At 40.4% G+C, this 22812-nt stretch overlaps 1 protein-coding gene across 2 annotated transcripts in view; it reads left to right on the forward strand.

Annotated features, from left to right (window-relative positions):
- Positions 1-22812, forward strand: part of fmn2b (formin 2b) — an 89731-nt gene that overhangs the window by 32884 nt on the left and 34035 nt on the right. For both annotated transcript variants that reach the window (XM_034309462.2, XM_053238741.1), the window contains exons 8-10: positions 6074-6161; positions 17310-17371; positions 22454-22545. In XM_034309462.2, coding sequence (XP_034165353.2) covers positions 6074-6161; positions 17310-17371; positions 22454-22545 — 242 coding nt within the window. The remainder of the gene's footprint in view (positions 1-6073; positions 6162-17309; positions 17372-22453; positions 22546-22812) is intronic.

Consider the following 22812-nt stretch of genomic DNA (forward strand, 5'->3'; position numbering starts at 1 on the left):
GGAATTTGAGTGTGGTGCATGCAACCAGTGAGTTCAGCACTCCTCAGGTTAATAGCGAAATTGTATCGCAGCTGACACTGGAGAATATTCGCAAACTAATAAGAGCGCTTCCGTGGCCAGTGGGGAGCTCGCTGTGGATCAGAGCGCTGTCTGAGACTCCGCGTACAGACGCACCCTGGCTTTATCTAGATGGCCGGAGGAAGAGCGTATAAGTGTTAGGCTCTGTGGCCAGTTTGGCTTTGCCCTTTTGATAATCCTCTGATGTCTAGCAAGTGATGTCCTTCATAGTGACCCCTCCGCCTCTGTGCGCATATTGCTGTATTAGTAATGCAAATTCGTATTACTGTATTAGTATTAGTCTTTTTTTCTAAAAGGCAACCCTTGTTTTGTAGGGTTCCACAAAGGTTTCTACCCTTTGGTTAGACAAAAAAAAAACCCCACCTTGAATGCAGTTTGCTACCCAACACATACTGTATATGCACACACATCACACTATTCACTGTTGACTTGAATACGTTGAGACGCATTTGATTTGGATCCATATTGGAGCAATGTGGCAGTGGTGCAGCTTGGTTTTCATCAGACCACAATGCATCAGTCTTGCAGCTTAGCCTGTTGTCAAGACGCCAATCTGGCGGTCTCACAACTTGGCTTTTGATTTTTGCCTCTAAAGCACGGGGAATGTGTCAGAGGGTTACAATTTTGTTGCCAGGGGTTGGTGGTTACAACAGAACACACTTTTCTGAAAGTATTGTAGGCATTGTGTTGGTGCTATTAGCAAAACCTCAGCATTGCTAAATATTATGATGCATGTTATGTATTGTGAGAATGAATTCAATAATCAAGATATAAAAAATATCACTTAGTGTTGTAGCCCTGTCATGAATTTAAGCAGCTGTTTTGACTGTTGAAAGGCTGGAGTAATCATCTGTTATGAAAAATATAAATGCAGTTAGAAAGGTCACCCATCTCTTCTCGTATTGCTTTGGAGCTGTGCTCATAAGGATCAAACATTTCAGTGTAAGCATACAGATCTAGAATTTCACCTAGCACTGATTGATCTGTACAGTTTGCGGAACAGGCTTCTTGTTTTTCGTCTGTGAGCTTCCGACCGTCGAACCCTGCACAGATGTGGCCGCGGTGAGTCTGCGGTTTAATAAGGGAGAGGAGGGTGTTCCTCAGGAGCACAGTTATGAGCGGCGGCGTGTTTTTGTGTCGCGGCCTGAAATGCTGTGGCGTCTGTGGCTGCTTTGTTCAGGAAGGTTCTCGTGTCTGCAGTGTAATGGAGAGACTGCTGCTCCCAGAGTGGGAAAAGCAGGAACACTGCGAACTCCTAGTTGCTCCTAATCAAAATCTGTTGGGGCACAGAAATGGGATCTTTTGGTGCTTTTTGTCCACAACAAGTGCACTTCAGAAACACCATCACACTTTTTTTTTTTAATTTTTTTTTTACATTTTTTTTTTTTTTTTGCCTATTTTCTATACTTTCCTGTTTTTTTTCCCCCTTAAACAGACATTTTAGAAATATGTGGCTTGAACACAGTAATGATTAGCTTCATCAATCTCAGTATTTATGATACAGCTACTTCCACTCCACACAGTGTGTACTAGGCTGACCCAGTCTATCTCAATCAATCTAACTCTCTGTCTGCGTTCCCACAACTTACCACACCTCAGCCAGGGTCCCCTTGGGCTGTGGACGGACCACCGGACTCGTAACGTACCGCTCACGGCATTATGAAAACACGCATACAATTAGAAATATTCTCTGTCTCTGAGGTTGATCCTCAATTGCTTTTTTGGATTTGGAGCTCAAACAATTCTGAAGAGCACTTTTCCAGAATTATTTTTTGCCTTTCACACCTCAAACTTGGTTCCTAAAATGACCGCATTGCCTGGAGCAAAAAAGCCATGGATGTGAATTTCAGGAAGCGGAGAATGTTTCAAATACAAGCCTACATTTGGGATTTGAGTGTGGTGCGTGCAACCAGTGAGCTCGGCTCTCCTCTGGTTAATAGCGAAACTGTATCAGGTCCAGATGACGCAGCTGACACTTGAGAATGTTTGCATACTAAGAGCGCTTCCATGGCCAGTGGGGAGCTCATCGTGGATCACAGTGCTGTCTGAGACTCTGTGTACAGATGCACCCTGGCTTTATCTAGATGGCCGGAGGAAGAGCGTAGCAGTGTTAGGCTCTGTGGCCAGTTTGGCTTTGCCTTTTGATGATCCTCGGATAGATGGCCAGTGATGTCCTTCTAAGTGACCCCTCCGCCTCTGTGTGCAGGTTGCACATTTCTTCCCCCTTAAACAGTCATTTTAGAACTATGTGGTTTAAACAAAGTAATGATGGGCTTCATCAATCTCAGTATTTATGATACAGCTGCTTCCACTCCAAACAGTGTATATTAGGGATGGAGACTGAATGGATCTGTTCTAATGCCAGATGCACTGTTTCTTTTATTGCTAGTATATTTTAGTTTGAAGACCTTATCGATTGAGTTTCCTTTGCTGCTGTGTCATTATCTTGTTCTCTCCATCTCTCTATCTTCTGTGCTGGTCAGTCACACTGAAGAAAGGTGTGATTTGTGTCATTCAGTCACTCATGGTGACAGATGTGGCCTCTGTGCTTAGCTGTTGCAGTGAAGTTGGGCGTGGCCTATGTGCTGCTCTGCCCCAGTGAAGTAGGTGTGGCCCCTGTGCCTGTCAGCTTCAGATAAAATGAAGTAGCTGTGGCTTCTCTGCCTCTTGGCCTCAGTGAAGGCGGATGTGGTCTCTTGTCAGTCCCAGTGAATGAGGGTGTGGCTACTCAACAGGCTTCTGAGGCCTCTTGTCAAATCAAGACCCAAGCAACAGGTTTAGCCTCCGTTCTGATTAGTCCCAGTAAAGAAGGCATGGCCTTTGTTTTGGTCCAGAGTAACAAAATAGAGTGTGGACTCCGTGTCAGTTGGTACAGATGGGGAACAGGGACCAGATGTGGCTTTGGTGATGGGCAGTCCTAGTGAGTAGGGTGTGGCCTATATGACTGTCAGTTTTGCCTCCTTCCCTGGGATTAGCTCTTTTTTTTTTTTTTTTTTTTTTTTTATTAAACTTGTTTAACTATTGTTGAATTGCATTGTGTCATTCTGAAATATCAATTTAGTAGAATTTCAAACATTGTCCGTTTAATCCATTAATGATGGATAAAATGTGTTTTTCACTTAGGAAATGCTCTGTCACACTTGATCTCAGACAGAAAGATTGGCAGCTTGGTAAAGAATGGCATATGTGTCCCATGTTTAAAAAATTGTCTCAAATGGCATGCTGATTGAAATAATTAGACTCTCTTCCTCCAGAAGTTGGTAGAAAGAAAAGTTTTCTTTTGATAATGTTTTCTTTTGTGTATTTGCAGGGGGCGTAGCTGCAACGGCAGGCCAATGGCAATGTAGCCGAGATGCTTTCTGTTCCATACACACGCATTGCATTGCAGGATTGTATAACATCAAACTTTTTCCCCTCATCTCTAACAGATTGCTCCTAGCTGGAGTGAAAGGCCTTGAGAGGACGGCATGATTCTGTTTCTCTCTCTCTCGTTGTTTAATGTTTGCGGTTGCATTTTGGCAGCAGAGAACACAAAGCAGCAGACACTCATAATGAGCTCTAGAAAGAGGAAAAAACATTAAGAATCATTAAAGTGCATATATTTGTTATGAAGGCTCCAGGCTTTTCCACACTAATAAAATATTTAACTACCATGTAAGAAAATCTCTAATTTAGTCACAACTCTTTTTGAAAATATTGTTTGCAGTTTTTTTTTTTATTTTATTTAAATAATTTTTGAATACTTTTACTTTTTCAAGTTGTGTTCAGATCAATGGTGAAGAGTCTGAAACTTTGTTTACATTCAGAAGAGGTCACTTGGAGCAGGGTGTTATTGGAGAGTGTGTCCAGTTTTGCTGGTTCGAGTCCTTAGAGAGTGTTTTCAAGAATGTCATTGAACATGCCAGGCCAGTCTCATAGAGATGTTGTAGCTGAATTCATTCTCATAGCACAATTCTGGGAGTATACGCCAGGAATACAAATGTCAGTCGGAGAGAGTGTGTTTCTGAGTGTTTTAAACTTCAAATAGCGATCTGTAGCTCAGTGGCGGCAGATGGTGTCTTTATATGCCTCTTTTTTTTTTTTTAAAACTTGTCTTATTCCTTATTCTTATTCCTATGTCCTGGGCTGCTGTGTTTAACCTCACTATTGTCTCAAATGTTGCTGAAAATCTGTGCATCGTCTGAAGAATTGATCTATTGAGCTTTGTGCGTATCGTTTGAGCAGTCAAGTAGTGACTTTGACCTTGACCCAGACCGCACTTCCTTTTTTTTTTTTTTTTTTTTTTTTCCTTTTCCTTTTTTCCTTTTTCCCCCCGCAATGCTTGTGCTCCTTTCTGTTTCTCTCTCTCTCTCTTTCTTTCTTTCTCCTGCAATTATTTAATCAAGGAAACTGTTTCTTTGCCTCTGGCTAATGGCAAATGGACACTATTAATTTCTGATCTTGCGCTTAGATTTTTCCCTTCTCTCTCCGTCAGTCATAGTTTTACATGTTTCTCTAATCGGCTGGAATTGGTTGCTGTGGGAACGGAGGAGGTCAGAGAGGAACAAATGGAAACAGTTCAGCGAAGGGCGAATTCTGTTTATTGATTGATGGTCAAATCATGCAGTGTTTCTGTGTATAGGATTTTGTGATCTTTTTTTGTTTTAATCAGAGTTGTTTGTTTAAATGCACTGTACTTCCTTATAATGTAAAGTCTTGTATGTTTTCTATGAAAACAGTACTCCCATTAAGTGCATAAACAAGCCTCAGATGTTACATGCAAAATGGCATTGTCATTGTGGAATTTAGCCAAATTCAAAACGGTAGTATTATAATAGCTGGAAAAAGCCGCAGCAGAAGCACACAATAGTGCTTGTAGGGGCAATAACCCACATATCCAATAGCCTTGTTTACCATGTGGCATTAGAAAAGCTATGGACGGGCAATAAGAATAACTCGATTCAATTTATTATTTGTCTAACACATTTAATAACAGACATTGTCACAAAGCAGCTATATAGAAATTCAGGTCTCGAGCCAGTGCAGTCACCACCAGATAATTACTTTAGACAGTGTAATTAAAGGGAGTGCAAGTTAGTGAATACATGATAGGATTCTTACACAGAAAATGAAATTATCTGCTGATTAATCAGATGGCATCACATCACTTCTTTCCAGTAGGAAACCTATACTCGTATGTAAAATGGTACATTTTCACGTATGTGGGTATATTTGTGTTCTTCCAATTGTGGGTACTGTGCATGTTGAATAGATGGTGATGTGGCATACACTTGTATTTAAATCAAGGCAGAAGCCAACCTTAAATGTAGCACCTCAAGGAGCTGATTGTGAAATGAGTGAAGCAGGACTAAGCATCCAGTAGCTATGATTACATGTAGCCTGATTATTTCTTAACAGTCGAATGGATCAATGGATTGATCCCAAAAAAAAAAAAAAAAAAAAACTTGTGTGCACACCTAAATGTGAGTAAACCAGTTGAGTTAAATAGAAGACTTATTAAGATGCAAACCATTAAATCTGAGTAGGTTTTTGTAAATTAGGTAAATAGGGTGGTGGGAAAAAAAAGCAGTCCTTTAGGGAAATAAAAGTTTGTTACAATTTTAGATGATATTTAAAAATAGTGATGTGGTTGGATTGCAGTGGAAGGGAGCATTAGTTCATATTTCAAATGAATACTTTTTTTGGTTCAGTAAGTAACATTTCAAAAATGTACTGCTGAAACAGACGAGACTAATGAACACTAAGCTAATGTTAGACGCTTGGACGAGTAAAACGTTTCTCATTGTCATGGTGTCATTGACACTATATGCTGCTTTGTGCATGTTTGTGATATAAGATTAATCAGGAAGGCTTTATTTAGATTGACCAATCTTTGCTTGTACACAAAGCTAATTTTTTACAAGCCAAGTATGCATATGAAAATTGAAATAAATAGATGCCAATCTAGACACAGGTTGCTTATTTGCTGATTGTGTATCTGTGTATGGTTTTGTAGGTGGTGAAGCTGTTGAACAACAAGCGCTCTCAGGCTGTGGGGATTCTCATGTCCAGCCTCCACCTCGACATGAAGGACATCCAACATGGTGAGTGCTACACATAAAATGCGGCGACAAAAACGCCCAAAGCGTGCACCAGGCGCGGAGAGTAATAAACATCTTTGCAGACGGACATAAATGGTACACAAACAATAAATAACAGGTTAACATTAACACGTCAAGTAGTAAATGCCACTGCAGACACAGAGGCATGGTGGGTACTAAAAGAGAGTATAAACACGAGCGGGGTAAACAGTAAACAGATGATAAACATAGGCAGAGTGGTTAACGTTAGCGTCAGCGCGACCGGTAGTATGCATCGCTCGCACCCTTGGTTGAACCGTCTGTGGAACGCTTATTAGGAACAGCCACGATTGGTCAAGTTTCTCACATGGGAAATCTGTGAATGGTTAAAACATGTGTTTGCTAAATAGTGTTGTTTATAAGGAAAAAAAGCATGGCTTTGATGTAGCAAACAGATCAAAATGGCTGCCATGAATTTCAGCATTTTGTAATTATTCATTAATTATTAACTGGAAATCATTAATGACCAAAGAATTTGTGTTATTCGGTTGATTTCAGTCAGTTTGACCTCTACATGCCTTGGATGGCCGTATGCAGTCATGATATGGGTCAAAGAGGAAAAGCAAGCATTCTTTGTTCTTTGTTCATTTCATGTTATGTTTACTAAATATGGCCACGCTCCATGCGTCGTCGGAGCGGTTGTCCGGCTATGACGTGCGTGGAGGCTGTGACCGTGTCTGGTCCATTCTGGGTGGTAGCGAGCGAGTTTCCTCTGCCTTATCTGCTGATGCTTAGATAGCTGCGGGACCGTGGGCAGACTCTGGGTACTCTGAGGGTAAACAGGATTATGAGATCCATATTTCTGATGAGAAGTTTAACAGAGTTCCTACAGGCAGCCCGGCAGTCTGTCTTTACTCAAGCCTGCTGGTTTGTTGTGTTTAGAAATGTTGCTTTGTGTTCGTACGTGGCAATATAACACGCGTACCAGGACGATTTGTTACTGTATATCTATAGAGCTACTTAATCTCTTTTAAAGATTAAATATTTTCTTTTGGTTTCACTGAGATATTAGTAGCAGAATAAAACATACATACATAAAGCTGCTAGTTATTAAATGCAGAATGCCATTTTGCTATTGATGACATTAGACTGCGCTCAGCCTGTGTTTATAAAATGTCTTTGCTATTTAAATATCCTCACAAGAAAATATATTCTAGATATAAATGGCATGTAGCCTAAATGCAGTTCTAATTAAAAAATATTTGCGGTTTTTTTTGTTTGTTTGTTTTTTCTTTTTTTTTTTGTAAAAATGGCAAGGAAAGTTTGGGTGCTCATAACTTGGCTTTGTGAAGTGTATGGACGGGGATGATGGGGCAAAAAGACAGGGAGGGGCTAAAACCCATAATGAGATCAATTTAAAAATTAGGCCATTTCACATGGAAGTATTTCCACTGAAGAGATGTACATTCATTCAAACCAGGATTTAAATCCACACTAAATGGTGGCAGTTGTTTACCTATGCCTAAACCAGAGTGTGATCCTGCAGCGGGTATAAAACCTCACGTTAGATCCACATACGTCATGATTGTAGTTTTCCTTCAATAAATTCCTAACACACTGTATTGTGATCATATCACTGCATGTCACATCAGTAAACAAAATCTGATAGAAACTCACTCGTGCTGTTAACTTGGCTGTCAGGATGCGAAAGTTTTTTTTAAATTAAGGCGTTTTCAGCTCGGGAAGCAGAATCTCCAGTTTACTACACCAGTACACCAGTGATGCTTCTTTAGATCCTCTGTGGTGGTTTATCCAATCGCATGCATTAATGAGAATTATTTACCTGAGGGCAACTCATAGGACTAGAGCCTAGCTACAGGGCTAGAGACATTTTATTTACTCTCTCTGATGTCGTGAACTGACAGTATGGCTTGTTTAAAAGTTTCATTGACAAACTGACAGATGTATGTGTGTGTGTTTTCTCACCTCGTCTAATTTCTTGTCATTTTATTCTGTGAGTTAGAGTCTGTGGTGCTGACTCATCATGCATCACTATGAAACAAAATGGAATCGCTTCTAATTTTCTTTACTTTATAGGCATAAACTAAAACTTATTGCTTAAGCATTAAAAGGTCCCTGTTATTGCCATCCAGTTATTTGCTTAGCCAGATGAGGAATTTTATGCAACCAGGCCTTTCCAAATTTTTTGTTCAAAACCCCTCGTCTACACACATTAATTTCTAATTTATTATTCAAAAATGCATTTTAAATGAAGGAAGACTGAGGTATCTGTATTTTCTAGCAGTTCTTATACAACTTAACTACTACAATGTGTTATAGGAGCTTATAGTTCTGGACCGGCCACGCCCACTAGTAATATTGCTTTTGTTTCTTGCTCGTGTGAATGCAGAGTAAAATAACTTACTCCCATCCGTGCACTTGCACTGTTATCTCTTGTAGGGGTTTACGTGTAGAGTGGAGCAGTTACTACCAATCATACTCAGTTGTGTGTTCATGCAGGTCTGCACACTTCCACACCATATGTGCGGGTTTGAGATTTTCTGAACGTTTGCGGTCGGCTGCATTATTCAGGAGAAGCTCAGAAGGACCTTAATAGATGCCTTTCAAGTCATGGTAGCACACATCAACCGGTGTTCCCGATCTTTAGAATTCTGTGAACAGCCAGCGCTTTATCCAGCGCCTTCCTCTATTTCTTGCTTAGCATGGTGACACATTTCAGCTGCGTATCTTTGATGTCTGAGTGCAAACATTTTGAATCGTTTTGAAACATGCTGAGAAAACGCGTCCCTCAGCGGGGAGCTGTGTTTGTGAGTAGCATGAGTAGCTGTGGAGCAAGAAATCTGAAAACAATATGCTCCTCTGCTTCGCTCAGATATTTGGAGCTGTTGAGGGTTTGCCAAACAAACATGAATAAAAACCAAATGAACGGGGCGCTCCCGAGCTCACATCTGCTGCTATGGCAACAATCAGCAGCTTCTCACTGAAGCTATAGAAGAAGGACGGAGCAAAACATCACTACATTTTCCTAATATAAAACAAAGGTTGGTTTTTTTTTTTTTTTTTGTTTGGTTTTTTTTTTTGGGTTAAGGCATTTCTATTTCCCACTTGATTAAATAAACCAAAACCTACAAATGGATGACATTCTCTATTTTTGGTTATCACCTTTGACCTTCGATCCCTTAATTAACAAATTACCGTCTTGTGAATTGGAGTGGTAAATTTGTTTACTCTTTGTTTCATCTTATTAGCACTTTAAAGAAGGTTCTCGCAGCTCAGGAATCATGAGAAGTGTCAGTAAAGTTTAGGAAAGTCCTGATTTGGTGTACGGCCGCTTCCTGGACATATTGAACCTCCCTAAACGAGTGCAGATACTGGACATAGAACGGAGGCTTCCTCTTCCTTCTCTTTCTCTCGAATGCATAGCACGACTCCTAGCGAGAAATGTTGTATATCTTATACTGGTGCCAGGGGAATTTGTACTTAATTTTCATCCAATCAATGTGTTTATACATCTCCTAACTCATCCACATGGTCTGGTTTGTTTCATATGGACTCTGCTCTGCGCAATCATATGATTCCTTTGTTAGACATCCAGTCTGACATTTCAGAGGAATTTCCCGCTTCTCTCTTCTGCGCTGCCTTTTGATGTCCTCCGATTATTGTGGTTGCCAGATTTTTCAGGCTGCAAATTTTACCCCCACCATGTGTGTGAGGTAAGGTTCTCTGCAGACTTTGTTTGGTTGAGATGGCTGTAGCCCGTTGGCCGCCCGTTTGTCTTCATCGTCAAGAATTTACTCAACTGGAAACAGAATATGACATCACTGAGTCCCTATGAGAAGTGAAGCCAGTGAAGTCAGCTTAGTTTACTTTGAGCCGTCATCGACCATTTATTATACCTAAACATGCACAAATATGTGGGATAAAGGTATCAGGCTAAAATGTCTCTAATCCAGAACTTAAACATCATCCTAAACCAAACTGTAACCACAAATAATGATGCTTTGGTTCTTTTAAAGAGACCATATGTTTCTTTTAAGCAACATTTTCTGAATTGAGGTCTAGCAGAAGTTATTTCCACATGTTGTCTGTATTATTAGGACATTTGGATACATGCACACACACACACACACACACACACACACACACACACGCGCGCACACACAGTTTATTGCAGTTTATCTCCTCCAATCTGAGAAATCTGGTATTTCTGACTCTTATGCCAATTGAGATTTTATTGAAATGAGTTCACTTTGGTGAGCCTCTTCCAAAATATTCACAATAATGTACAACCTTTTGTAAACTATTCCTTCAACAGTCACAGCAAGTGAAAAAATGCAATGTGTGATCATAATATTGGATATCACAATACGATGTCTTATACATTAAGACTAAAATGGCATTTGGAGGATTTGGCTATTTTATTTTTTTTTTTCAGGTCTGTTCAAGTTAACACTAATCCCGATATTTCTCTCTGTAAAGCAAACTACTTTCGTGCAAAGTGTAAACAAGATTTCACAAGTGCAAACCTATTTTAGAAAATCAGCCAATGATTGCTTTAGTTTAATGAATAAATATAGGAATAAATGCATTTTTCCTAGCACAGATTGTGCTTTTTCATATATTAAAAATGTTGTTTCTCAAACCAGCCCATCTACACGTGAATATATAGACATATATAATGTACACTTATCAGCCATAACATTAAAACCACTGACAGATGAAGTGAATAACATTATCGCGTTACAATGACACCTGCCAAGGGGTGGGATATTAGGCACCAAGTGAACACTCAGTTCCCGAAATTGTTGTGCAGGAAGCAGGAAAAGTGGGCAAGCATAAGGATCTGAGCAACTTTGACGAGGGCCAAATTGTGATGGCTTGACGACTGGGTCAGAGCATCTCCAAAACAGCAGGTCTTGTGGGGTGTTTCCAGTATGCAGTGGTTAGGACCTACCAAAAGTGGTCCAAGGAAGGACAACCGGTGAATCGGTGACAGGGTCGTGGGTGCCCAAGGCTCACTGATGCACGTGGAGAGCGAAGGCTAGCCTGTCTGGTCCGATCCCACAGAAGAGCTACTGTGGCACAAATTACTGAAAAAGTTGATGCTGGCTATGATAGAAAGGTGTCAGAGCACACAGTGCATCGCAACTGAGAAGTGAGGTGACCTGGTCTGATGAATCACGTTTTCTTTTACATCACATGGGTGGGCAGGTACGTGTGTGTCGCTTACCCGGGGAAGAGATGGCACCAGGATGGGTAGAAGCCAAGCCTGCGGAGGCAGTGTGATGCTCTGGGCAATGTTCTACTGGGAAACCTTGGGTCCTGGCATTCATGTGGATGTTACTTTGACACGTACCACCTACCTAAACATTGCTGCAGACCAAGTACACCCCTTCAGTGGCCTCTTTCAGCAGGATAATGCTCCCTGCCACACTGCAAAAATTGTTCAGGAATGGTTTGAGGAACATGACAAAGGTGTTGACTTGACCTCCAAATTCCCCAGATCTCAATCCAGTCGAGCATCTGTGGGATGTGCTGGACAAACATGTCCGATTCATGGAGGCCCCACCTCGCAAACTACAGAACTTAAAGGATTTGCTGCTAACATCTTGGTGCCACAGCACACTTCAGAGGTCTTGTGGAGTCCATGCCTCGACGGGTCAGAACTGTTTTGGTGGCACAAGGGGGACCTACGCAATATTAGGCGGGTGGCTTTAATGTTGTGGCTGATCAGTGTACAAATATCTGGTAAATTAATTATAAAGATAACATTTGAATAAATTAAATTTACTTTAAGAAAAAACTTTTAAAAACCTGTGTCAAAAGTAATGGCACCCATGCATCTAGTACTTTGTGTAACTTCCCTTTTTTTGCGCATGTATGCAGACCTCTGAGATTTACCCCTTTGTTATTTTCAGCAATCTCATGTGTTCTTTTATCTGATGTGGCTTCTTAAAGGAGAGCAGTATTTTGTTGTGCCATCCAGCCTTTCAGACTCTATGTCTGGCCCTTTAGCATATGATTTTGATGTGCTATAAATGTGGGTTTTTTTTTTTTCATGTCAGCTCCCTTTTCACATGTAACTGATTTAGTATGAAATTTGTAGCGACAGAGAGGCTACTCCTTCAGCCACTGAAAAACGACATTACCGTTCTCCTCTACTAGCATCTGGAAACCAGGGAAAATTCACTTCATCTATCTGTCTCCAAAACACATGGGACTGAAAATTCATTCCAACTTCTGAGTGTTTTAACTGCTCAGCTGTAAGACTGGATCTCATCACACTGGAGTTCTTGTAAATATGAAGTGTTACTCTTGAGAGATCCTGGAGGTTTGGCATGTGCTGATATCAATTTTTTATATGAAGAGATCACATCTTTTGATATCCCAGTACTGTATTTAACCCTGTATTGTCCTCCTACTTCATCAGTAGTCACATTTACATGGATACTTTTTGTTTCAATCAGAATGAAATCAATCAGATTGATTAATCCGATCGCAGTGTTTACAAGAACGCTGAATAAAGTAATCGGGTTGATATGCGCATTTACATGACAGAATCGGATTTGATCTTCTGACATGCGCACAGTGCACGAATACACGTTTCCAGCCGTTCCAACATGCAGATACTAGCAGCCACTCTCTTGCCATCGCTTCTTTTTTTTCGCTTTAAAAAGCGGACTTAACATTTGCCTATTTCAGCTGCTAATTAGAAGATGACGTGCGCGTGATGGTTTGTGCAGTACTGCGTGTATTTATCAAGCAATTAAAATGCCCCTTCCCGAGCACAGAGCAAGGCGTCTGTGGATGAGGGTCCGAAGCAAGGACCGGTGGGACAATGTCGTCTTGCACCACTTCACAGACGAGGAGTGGAAGGAGAATTTTAGGATTACACGACAGTCATTTATGACACTATGCTCAATGGTGGAGGGGAACATGGCACCTGGTGAGGCTACGGTCAGAGCCCCAATACCGCTGACAGCCGTACGTCATTACGTGATTTGTGCGTCATTGCACACGCGCAGAACTATCTGGTTTCATTTTCAACCCGATGAAGTGTTTACATGTCCTCTCCGTCGGATTAGAAAAGGTTTAAACCACCCCTTACGATCCGAATGAGATTTTAATCGGTTTTGGCCAATTCATTCCGATTGACGTGTTTACATGTGACTTTTTAGATCTGATTGTGCTTCTAGTCCAATTACGATCGGATTATTAGTGTCCATGTAAACGTCCATGTTTTGGGTCTCTGAGACTCCAGCACTATGTACAACAATAATGATTTCTAAATTACACTTAAACTCTTATCACAAAAAAAAAAAACAAAACACTCAACACTGCCTGACTCTATATTATAGCGTTATAGAAGTGAAACGATTTATAATCACACTATCCAGTAAGGATGGGTTCCCTTCTGAGTCTGGTTCCTATCAAAGTTTTTTCCCAGGAAGATTTTCCTTACCACTTCTGTCTCTGGCTTGCTCATTAGGGAAAAATTTTAAATATACAATTTATCTGGATTTTTGTAAAGCTGTTTTGTGACAATTTCCATTGATAAAAGTGCTATATATAAATAAAACTGAGTTGTAGAATTGCCCAATTTCTGTAGTAAAATATTTCAACAATTAAAATTCATGTTTGTTAGCATTTTGCTTGACGTTAGAAAAAGTCATTAAAGGACGACTCCAGCATTTCCCTGTACTAAGCAAATAACAAAACACTTGAAACTAACTTTTAATTGTAGTCTAGGGGCAGCTTCCAACAATACAAATTTAGAAAGTGACTCTTATAATAAAGGTGTGAGGATGAGACAGTGAGAGAAAGTTTAACCAAAGCTAAACTTCCAAGGTAGTTGTATACAACTTTCTGATACTGGTGTAATAGAGGAAAATGTATTTCTGGTTACTTACTTACACAAAAGTGCTAGATTGTCCAGCAAACCCACCAGATGACAGTGGTAACATATAACCACAAATTCATCCCAGTGGAAGAATGAATTATATGGATTTAGAACTTTATTTACAAACACCTTTGACTGAAGAATTTGACAGCCTTAAACAAACATGTTTCACATAAACACTTATTGATGGAATTCAACATCTGGCTTTGTGGACTTCCATTTAGTTTTGAGTTAACGAGTATTCATTCTTTTCTCCTTTCTCAGTTCAGGGAAATCTAAAAATCTCGTCTCTGGTTATTCTACATGTGCCGCAAACGCAGTAGGTAGAGATTAGCTGGAGTTCCTTTAAGAAGAATCCAGAAGCAATATAAAGATTAAAATGAACAACTCAAACAGTTAGGTCACTATCGTGTAAATCTCATGTGGTGAACAGAATTATGTTATTGCCTCAGGGAATGATGCTTATGTCTCTCCTTTAGGTTTTCTAAAATAGGTGGTGTTAGAAAAACAGCACAAACGCTGGCTGAAAAGTGACGCATCTATTAACAGCATTTTCCCTTATATTCTGCACGTGTGAGTATGTCATATAAGTGATCATTAGCACGTGCCTTCTAATAGGAGGAATTTAAAAACTAGTATGCGTACTCGTAGAGGTAGCGGATCCGTAGCCACAGCCAGAGAAACTGCGGTAGTAATTTCAGTCTGATTTGTTTGGAGAGCGTCCATTTCCTCCTGCAGCCAAACTCAGAGGCTTACATTAAAGCCCCATCCTAATTGATGCCTGAACCCATCTCCTCCCTCTGTTTAAATCTGGCCCGACAAGATGGGAGAAAGATGCCTTTTTCAGGGTGGGTTTTGTATGCGTGTCAGATTTTGACCCATTAGCCTTACAAACGGATTCACTAAAGTCGTTTTTATCCCACAAACGCCTGTCAGCGACTCCACTTTTATCACGGGAAGTGAAAATAAACACATGCTCAGTGCAATAAGTTGCAGTTTCCCCCTTTTTTCCTTTTTGGTGTTTCTTTTTTTTTTTCTTCCTTTCTTCTTTTTTTTTTTTTTTTTTTTTTTTTTTTTTTATAGGCTGAATTTTCAACCTTTGACTCAATTACACTTGAACGTGTGCAGTGTAAGTATTTATTTACTTTGTTTTTCTAGACTCGGTTAGCAATCATCTCACACACTTAAAACTTAAACAATGTCTCCAGTGTGAATGTTTGGAGTTAGTGTGCTTCTCTCAACTATTTTTTGTGTGTGTGTGTGTGTGTGTAGGAGAGAGAGCTTGAATGTAACACTATATCTCAGATTAAACAATCTACAACTCCAGCCCTGTTTGTGTTCAAACATTTACTTTTAAAGGATTACAGTTTTGGGCGCCAGATCCTGAACGCAGAGACACAAAGGCGGCGGCGCGCTTCAGCACTCGCTCTCTGTAACCTGACAGTCACACACACAAACACACACACACTCACACACTCATTTCCTCACTTTTGCGCTCTCTCTCTCTCTCTCTCTCTCTCACTCACACACACACACACACACACACACACACACACACACACACACACACTCCTCAACCCCCCCAAGTTCCCTCTGATCTTTCACTTGTCCCCTCTGACTCGATCTTTGTTTGAGAGACTGTTAATTGAAGTAAAATTCGATGATCATAATTGCATGTATCTATAATTATATGGAGTGCTGTACTATCTAAAGGTTCATTATTGTGTGCTTATTTTTCCTCTCCAAAAAAAAAAAAAAAACTTTGAGAGGTTGTAAATCCATTGCGGTGAACCACATAGTGTCTGGAGGGTCTCCAGGGTGCGTGTGTATACACACACACACACACACACACACACACACACACTCACCCCTATTAAGTCTTAAGTCACTTAAGGTGCAATAAGTAGATGCTCCTGACACTCCAGACAGAGGGGGGGCAATGTTGCAGGCAAATTTAGTTAATTACGCCCGACTCATCAGTGCTTATTAAGCTGCTTAAGAGTGCAGCGGGGAGGTGAGGGGTCTGCGCCCCTGCTGCAGTGGGTGGCACTCAACCCCGTGGGAATAGGAAAAATATATGCTCAAATCTGCCCTTAAGCACGACTTTGAGCGCTCTGAGGTTTGACCCCAAACTGAACAGTGTGTGTGTGTGTGTGTGTGTGTGTGTGTGTGTGTGTGTGTGTGTGTGTGTGTGTGTGCACGCAGCCATAGTAATGGGCATCCAGGCTTTGCTGCTGTCTGAATTGAGATTATTTGGACTTGGATCTTAGAAGAATAGCTCAGCGTTTTTTCAGTCTAATCTTAATCTACAGCATCTGTAGCGTAGATGTTTCAACATGAGGACAAAACGATTTAGTCTAACTGCAATAGATGTCAATAAATTTTCCAAATATGCACCTATATGACACACATTCAAAACTACAACTCTTCAGTTGTAACAGTAATGATCTTGAAAGGATGAGCTATTCTATATTTATTTATATATTTCTGTTCTTTTCTCACTACAAGGAAGACTTTAAAATGCTGTCTGTAGTAATCACACACACAACAGATACAGTTACAGATATAAAATTTGGCTGGAAAACGCCGGAGTGTTCCTTTTAAGCTTGAACCAGTACTCTGTCTTTATTTATCCAACTAGTCAGCCAATTTTGTACCAAAATAGTTTTATTGCATTTTATCACTTAAATAAACAGAAATCAGCCTTTTCTTTCACATTGTGCAATAGACTTTGGCATTCTGTCAAATATATAAATATTTTACTCGAAATAAAACTATTTTAATCATATTAGTGCAACGTATCTTTTTAAAAATCAACTATAAACAAAATTAGACTCTAAATAAATAAATGTCTCACTATGCAACCAGACATTTTAATCACATGAGGATCTTGTGGATCAAAATCACAGCTCTGCGAAAAGTTCTCCAATATCGAAATGTTTTTACGTTTAATTGTGGAGCCAAAGTTTGTGCTTAAAATATGATTAATTGTGGAGCCATTGTGTTCATTAATGACTTTAATATCTGTGAGAAGCTGAATCTAAATCATATTGCTTTCTTTTGTTCAATAACAGCTAGATTGCAGATGGACTTCATTTTCCATTAATGTAATAAGTCATGTGACCTACCTGAAGCCAGGAAAAGCAAACTTTAAAATCTGCTGCTTATTGATCCTTTTAAATTTCCTGCCAATCTGCTCTGCGCTAACTTTCCTTTTTTTTCCTCTCCTGTTACTTTTCTCTTTACTGCAGCGATTCTAAACCTGGACAACACCGTGGTGGACCTCGAGACATTACAAGCTCTGTATGAGAACGTAAGCCCTCACTGCTCTACACCTGCATGTGTTTCCATCTCAGACCATGTTGTCTTTATTTATTTAGTTTCTTTAGATTTGGTAAGAGTAATGGGTGTATCTAACATTATTACAGCCCAAATCGGGTATACATCTGATCATTCCCATGATGGTTGCAACATGACCAAATCAGTCATTTCAGCATTTAATCCTATAAGTTTAGTGTGTTTGTAAGGACAGTTCTGATGAAGAGTTTTTGAACCTAGAGTTGAAATGTGGTGTAGCAGTACTGAGGGGTGGTCCAAATTTGCCTAATAAAAAGCCTATTCACTTGATTAAAAAAAGGACAATAAGGAACCTTGATGTAGCTAGCTCATGTTACTGCTGAATTCTCTCCAAAATATATATATATACACATAATATCCTGATTTTTATTCTGGACTGGGTCACACTAGCTTCTTATCAGCAATGTTTCACTACAGAAATTCAGCTTTTGAACACTGCTAGAAAACTATGAGTGAGAAAAGAAGCTTTTGCTTTTTGGCTTTTAGGAGCTTCCTGCGAAACTTGACCATTATCACTTATGTTTCAGGTTGTTGAATTTATCTTGTATTAAAAGCCATTATAACTGCACAACAATGTCTCCCTCTGACATTAGTACAAAACACATCCACTAACTTCTGACAGGAATAACAAAAATACAGCACCAGCCATCACTAAAATCATCTCGGATATTTCAATATAAACACAGTTAATGTGTTTCAGGGAGGCGTTTTCCTTTAAGACAAATCTCTACCTCTAACTGTTCGTAGAGTTGTGGGAACAGCAGGCACGGGGATGTTTTTAATGAATAAAAATCTATGATCTATTCTTCCCAAATGCCTATGTCCAGCACTTTATTCGATTTAATTATATTTATTTGAGTTGTCATTTCTTCAGTAATTACAGCGCTCAGAGCCGGTGCCAAGACCTTCAGGCTCAGTTGTGAGTTTTGAAAAGGCCTCGTTATTGAGGGTGGGGTGGGGGGTGGTTGGGGGAGATCAGGATGTTTGGAACATGCTTCTGGAGGTTCTAGACCCAGAGGAAAAGTCTGTGAAACTTCAAACGAGAAATGCATTAATATCAAAACATGCGAAAGCCACAACAGCGCAGGAATGTGTGCTGTTTCTGGGAGTTTGCCTTGTAAAAGTCTGAGCTCAGTAAGTTGCGCCCCACCGACGCTGGCTTGACCCTGTCGATACTGAAGCTTTATCAAAGTCTTCCTAGTGAGCTCTGAAATTAACCCATTCAATAGGTGTGTCTGTGTGTGTGTGCTGCATTTACAGTGGGAAAGATCAGACACTCTCTTTGTTCCACGTACTACCTATATATTGGTGGACTGAGTTTCCATGTGTTGAGGGGCCTTGGGTCATAGTCGTTGGCAGAAAATGCCATCTCTCACCAGCTAAAAGCTCTCTACATGCGCACATTTATTCTCTGCCCCCTGTGGATTCTTCAAGAATAATATGACTGTTTGAGCAGAATCATTAAGATGTTTGTGTCTGGACGGCCCGTTCAGTAATTATAGAGCCCAGGCCTGTTCAGGGGGATAACAAACACACAGAGCGAGAGACACTGGAAAAGGCCAATTAGCCTTAATGCACCTAATGATCTTTTTCTAATGTGTTTTTTCAGCCCTTTTTTTCTTTTTTTAAAAAGAGTGTGAGAGTTCACACAGCTGTTCCCTTTCTAGATGCGTGCACTGTAGCTGAGAATAATAGATATCCGTTATTTAAATCTGCACATTGTCTTTTTGATATTGGTCGTGGACTCCATTCTACAAGCACAAGGCTTAAAAGTGAGTGAGTGTGAGCAAGGCTGCTTCCCATTAGCAGTAGTTTGAGTGTTGGAGACATTGCAGGGAAAGCAGAAAGTGCCTTCGCGGACAGATGGCGGAGTGAGCTGAATGCTAATCAGTGCGTTTGATGCGGCCGTTTGAAGTGCCGTGGAAGTATGCGCCTGGCTTGATTGATGCTGCGATAGAGCTTAATGCTGCAGAGTGTTTTTCCAGAGTTTACATTCACACGTCTTCCTCCCTCAAACATGTATGCGTGCGCGCACACACACACACACACACACACACACACACACATACACACACAGAGTCTGGCACATATGGACACGCACTCATACACAGGGGCATTGCCAGCTCCTCCAAGGTCTGCCATTCGAAATGTGAGCCGAGCTTGTAAACTAACGCATTTGTATCTTGTTGCTTTTTTTTTTTTTCCTTCCTCTTCAGCGCTCTAAGAGAAACCCTCTGTCTCTCCGCACTTTGATCACCTTTCAGGACGACAGCCATTTTGAGGCTCCAGTCGGTGTCTGTTGCTGCCGGGGCAGTGTTTGATGTTGGAGTGGGATGTTTACCGAGGTGTTTACTTTCTCTCAGGGAGTCTGGAGAAGCTCTTATATCCCAGTGCGCTGGAGCATCCACCACTTAACGTGATTGATTGGGCCGTTTGAAGGCCGAGAAAGGACGCGAACTGGGGCTTTCGTCTTTTCGCCGCTGACGCAGCCATTGGGATCCATCATTGATGGATGCTGTGACTCTTCCTGCTTAACTCAGTTAAGCTCGAATATGTAGAGCTCTCCGCTAAAGGAGCACTTCACCCAAATGTACCAACATGGCCTAATGGCAAATAAAAGCTGGCAGCCTGATCTCATGTGCGCAGTCCTAACAGGGACTTTCTGTTTGGGGTTAGCATTGTTTGCTTCTTTAAAAAAAAGAGTTAATAAAGTGTTACAAAATGTTCGTGTTACTCCAAATATGCTCAATCAGACAAGACATATTTGGTTTCTAAAATTAGAGTATTTATTTTATTTATTTATTTATTTATTTATTTATTTTTGGAGGTTAATGGAGGTTTATTGCTTTGAATTTAACATAACCACAGCCTCACCTTAAAAGACATCATTTGGCTTACCTGCTTTTAACGCAATTTAAAATGACAGAATATGTTGCATAATGTAGAAATATATATGTATTGTACACAAAATATTATATGCATAATATATTATATTTACATTAAATGTCATTATATTTCAGACTTTCGGCCACACCTAGATCACGAGGTTGTGTAAAGCCATTCAAACGTTAAAGGTGCAAATATACTTCACTTTCAGCTCCACGTACGTGTGTGTACACAGCTGCTACGCAAGTGACATGGCTCATATACTTGCTTGCTTGCATTTCTTGGGTACATTTGGAGGTTTAAGTGTCATCCACTAGATGGCACGTCCGAGCCAAAACATCCCTGTCCATCTGGTTTCCAGGTCAAACTCTAATATTTAGCGATTGCATGCACAGAATGACGAGCTCCATTTTTCTTTGAAACTTTCTGCCTGCTGTCAGAGTGATTGTTGTCATGATCTGCATCTCAAATCAAAAATCCTCACCATACAGTCAAAAATATTGACTAATCCAGGAAATCCAGAAGACTGGTACTTAAAGCAGACTTTAAGTAATATTTAAACACTAACTGTAATAGTACTCAATGACGGTCTAGAATAGTGCATACATATGTGATTTGAGACACAATGTTAGTTTGTTTGGTCAGTTCTGGACACAATGTCACATGGTGCTACACTCTTCGGCTGTTTGTTGCTATTGCACCACGCGGATATGTCACGTTAATTTCCGAGGACGTGCACAAGCGGTGTGGCAAACAACTGCAGGATAAGTGTGTCTTAAGCATGTGAAGCCTGATTGGCTACGTTGAAAGTAATATTGAATGTCTAGGACAGTCTTCTTTTTAAAATAACTGATGGAAGAAAACAGGATGGATGAACAGATAGATAAATAGCTGGAAACTTAGCTGTCTTAGCGTCTGTCCACAGTTTGTTTTAGAAAACTGTCCTTTGTCAGCATGTGGACCACAGCAATGCCTGTATCCCTCTCATCTGCATCTCAGTTGACTGGCTCGTTGACATTGTTTCTTAACCCCACATTTTCCATAATTTTGTGACTCAACCACATTTTTCTGTCATGTTATAGGACGTGCAGAGGAGGAAATGCTTTAGACCGTGTGGCTTTCTTTGGGTTTTATAGGGTTTTGGGGTTTTCCTTCATGCTTGTTTTTCCTTTCAGACCTATAAAGTCAACAGAATGCTGCATTTTCTGTTTCTGAATGATGATTCTGGGCAGAATAGAACAATAGCGGTCAGAATACTTGAGTATAATTGATGCCTTCTTCCCGCTCATGTTTAGAGTCACTGGTTGTTAATTGCTGGACGTCATGTTGATTGTGTGTCCACCTTGGGCATCATTATCTGACTGTAGCTGTGTGTGTGTGAGGGGGTGGGAGTGGACTATCTATGCTCTTGAAGGATTATGGACAGGTAATGCATAACCCTGTAATACATTTATCAGTGCAAAGCTGATAAATACTTGTTTAATTCAGTTTTGATATGATTGCATGTGATAAAACATGCAGTAATGCATTCTCTCTTGATAGACAATACATAACCTCACCAGTATCTCTTTGACTAGCATGTGACATGAGGGGAAGATAATGACGTTTTATTAGGTGTTCCACAAATGCTTGCAAACTAGATGTTTGCGTCTTTAAATGGGGAGAAGCAAAACCTTGCTGAACACCATATTACATATAATTTGCCTCTGAAAACCAACAATTTGGTGATTTTCTTTCAAGTAAGATCCAAATCTGAGCAATACTGTATGTGTCTGATTAAACTAACTGTGCTTTTGTTTTCATGCCTATCCATTAGGTCCTGTCCATGTTTTCAGGTTGTCAGTGTGTCCATCTGAGATTCCCCTCAGTGCAATATCTGAGAAACGCGTGGTAGAATGTTTGTAGGATTTATATGGAAATATCATCGTAACCAGCAGATGAACTGATTAGAATTGATCCAGTCAGAGTCCAGCTAGTGATAAAGCATTTTATTTTTATTATTATTTTTTTTTTAAAGCACTGGGGTTAAAGAAGTTGGTTTCTCTGAGCGGTAAGGATAAAGATAGTAAGAGTTGGTGTGTTGTTGAATCAGTGATGTAAATAGGTCGGTGTTGGTGCTGGAGTTGAGGTGCTGATTGTGCGGTTGTTTCAGAGAGCGCAGGCAGACGAGGTGGAGAAGATCGACAAGCACATCAAATCAACCAAGGAGAAGGAGGGAGCCAAACCTCTGGACAAACCTGAACAGTGAGAACTGACTATATCTAGCTAGCTTTCTGTCTGTCTCTGTCTCATGCTCTCTGTGACACACTCACACTCACTCTCCTGTCTGTCTGTCTGTCCGCCCATGTGACGAAGTGTCTCACTCTCTTCCTCACTCACTGTCACTCTATCTGTGTCTCTCTCTCTCTCTCTCTCTCTGACTCACTCTGTCGCACACTGTCTCTCTCTCGCTTTCTCCCTGTATCTCACACTTTTCTTTTATGTATGACTCCTACAACATGCAAGGTTCCA

This window comes from Pangasianodon hypophthalmus, chromosome 12 (assembly GCF_027358585.1).
Source record: "Pangasianodon hypophthalmus isolate fPanHyp1 chromosome 12, fPanHyp1.pri, whole genome shotgun sequence".
NCBI lineage: Eukaryota > Metazoa > Chordata > Actinopteri > Siluriformes > Pangasiidae > Pangasianodon > Pangasianodon hypophthalmus.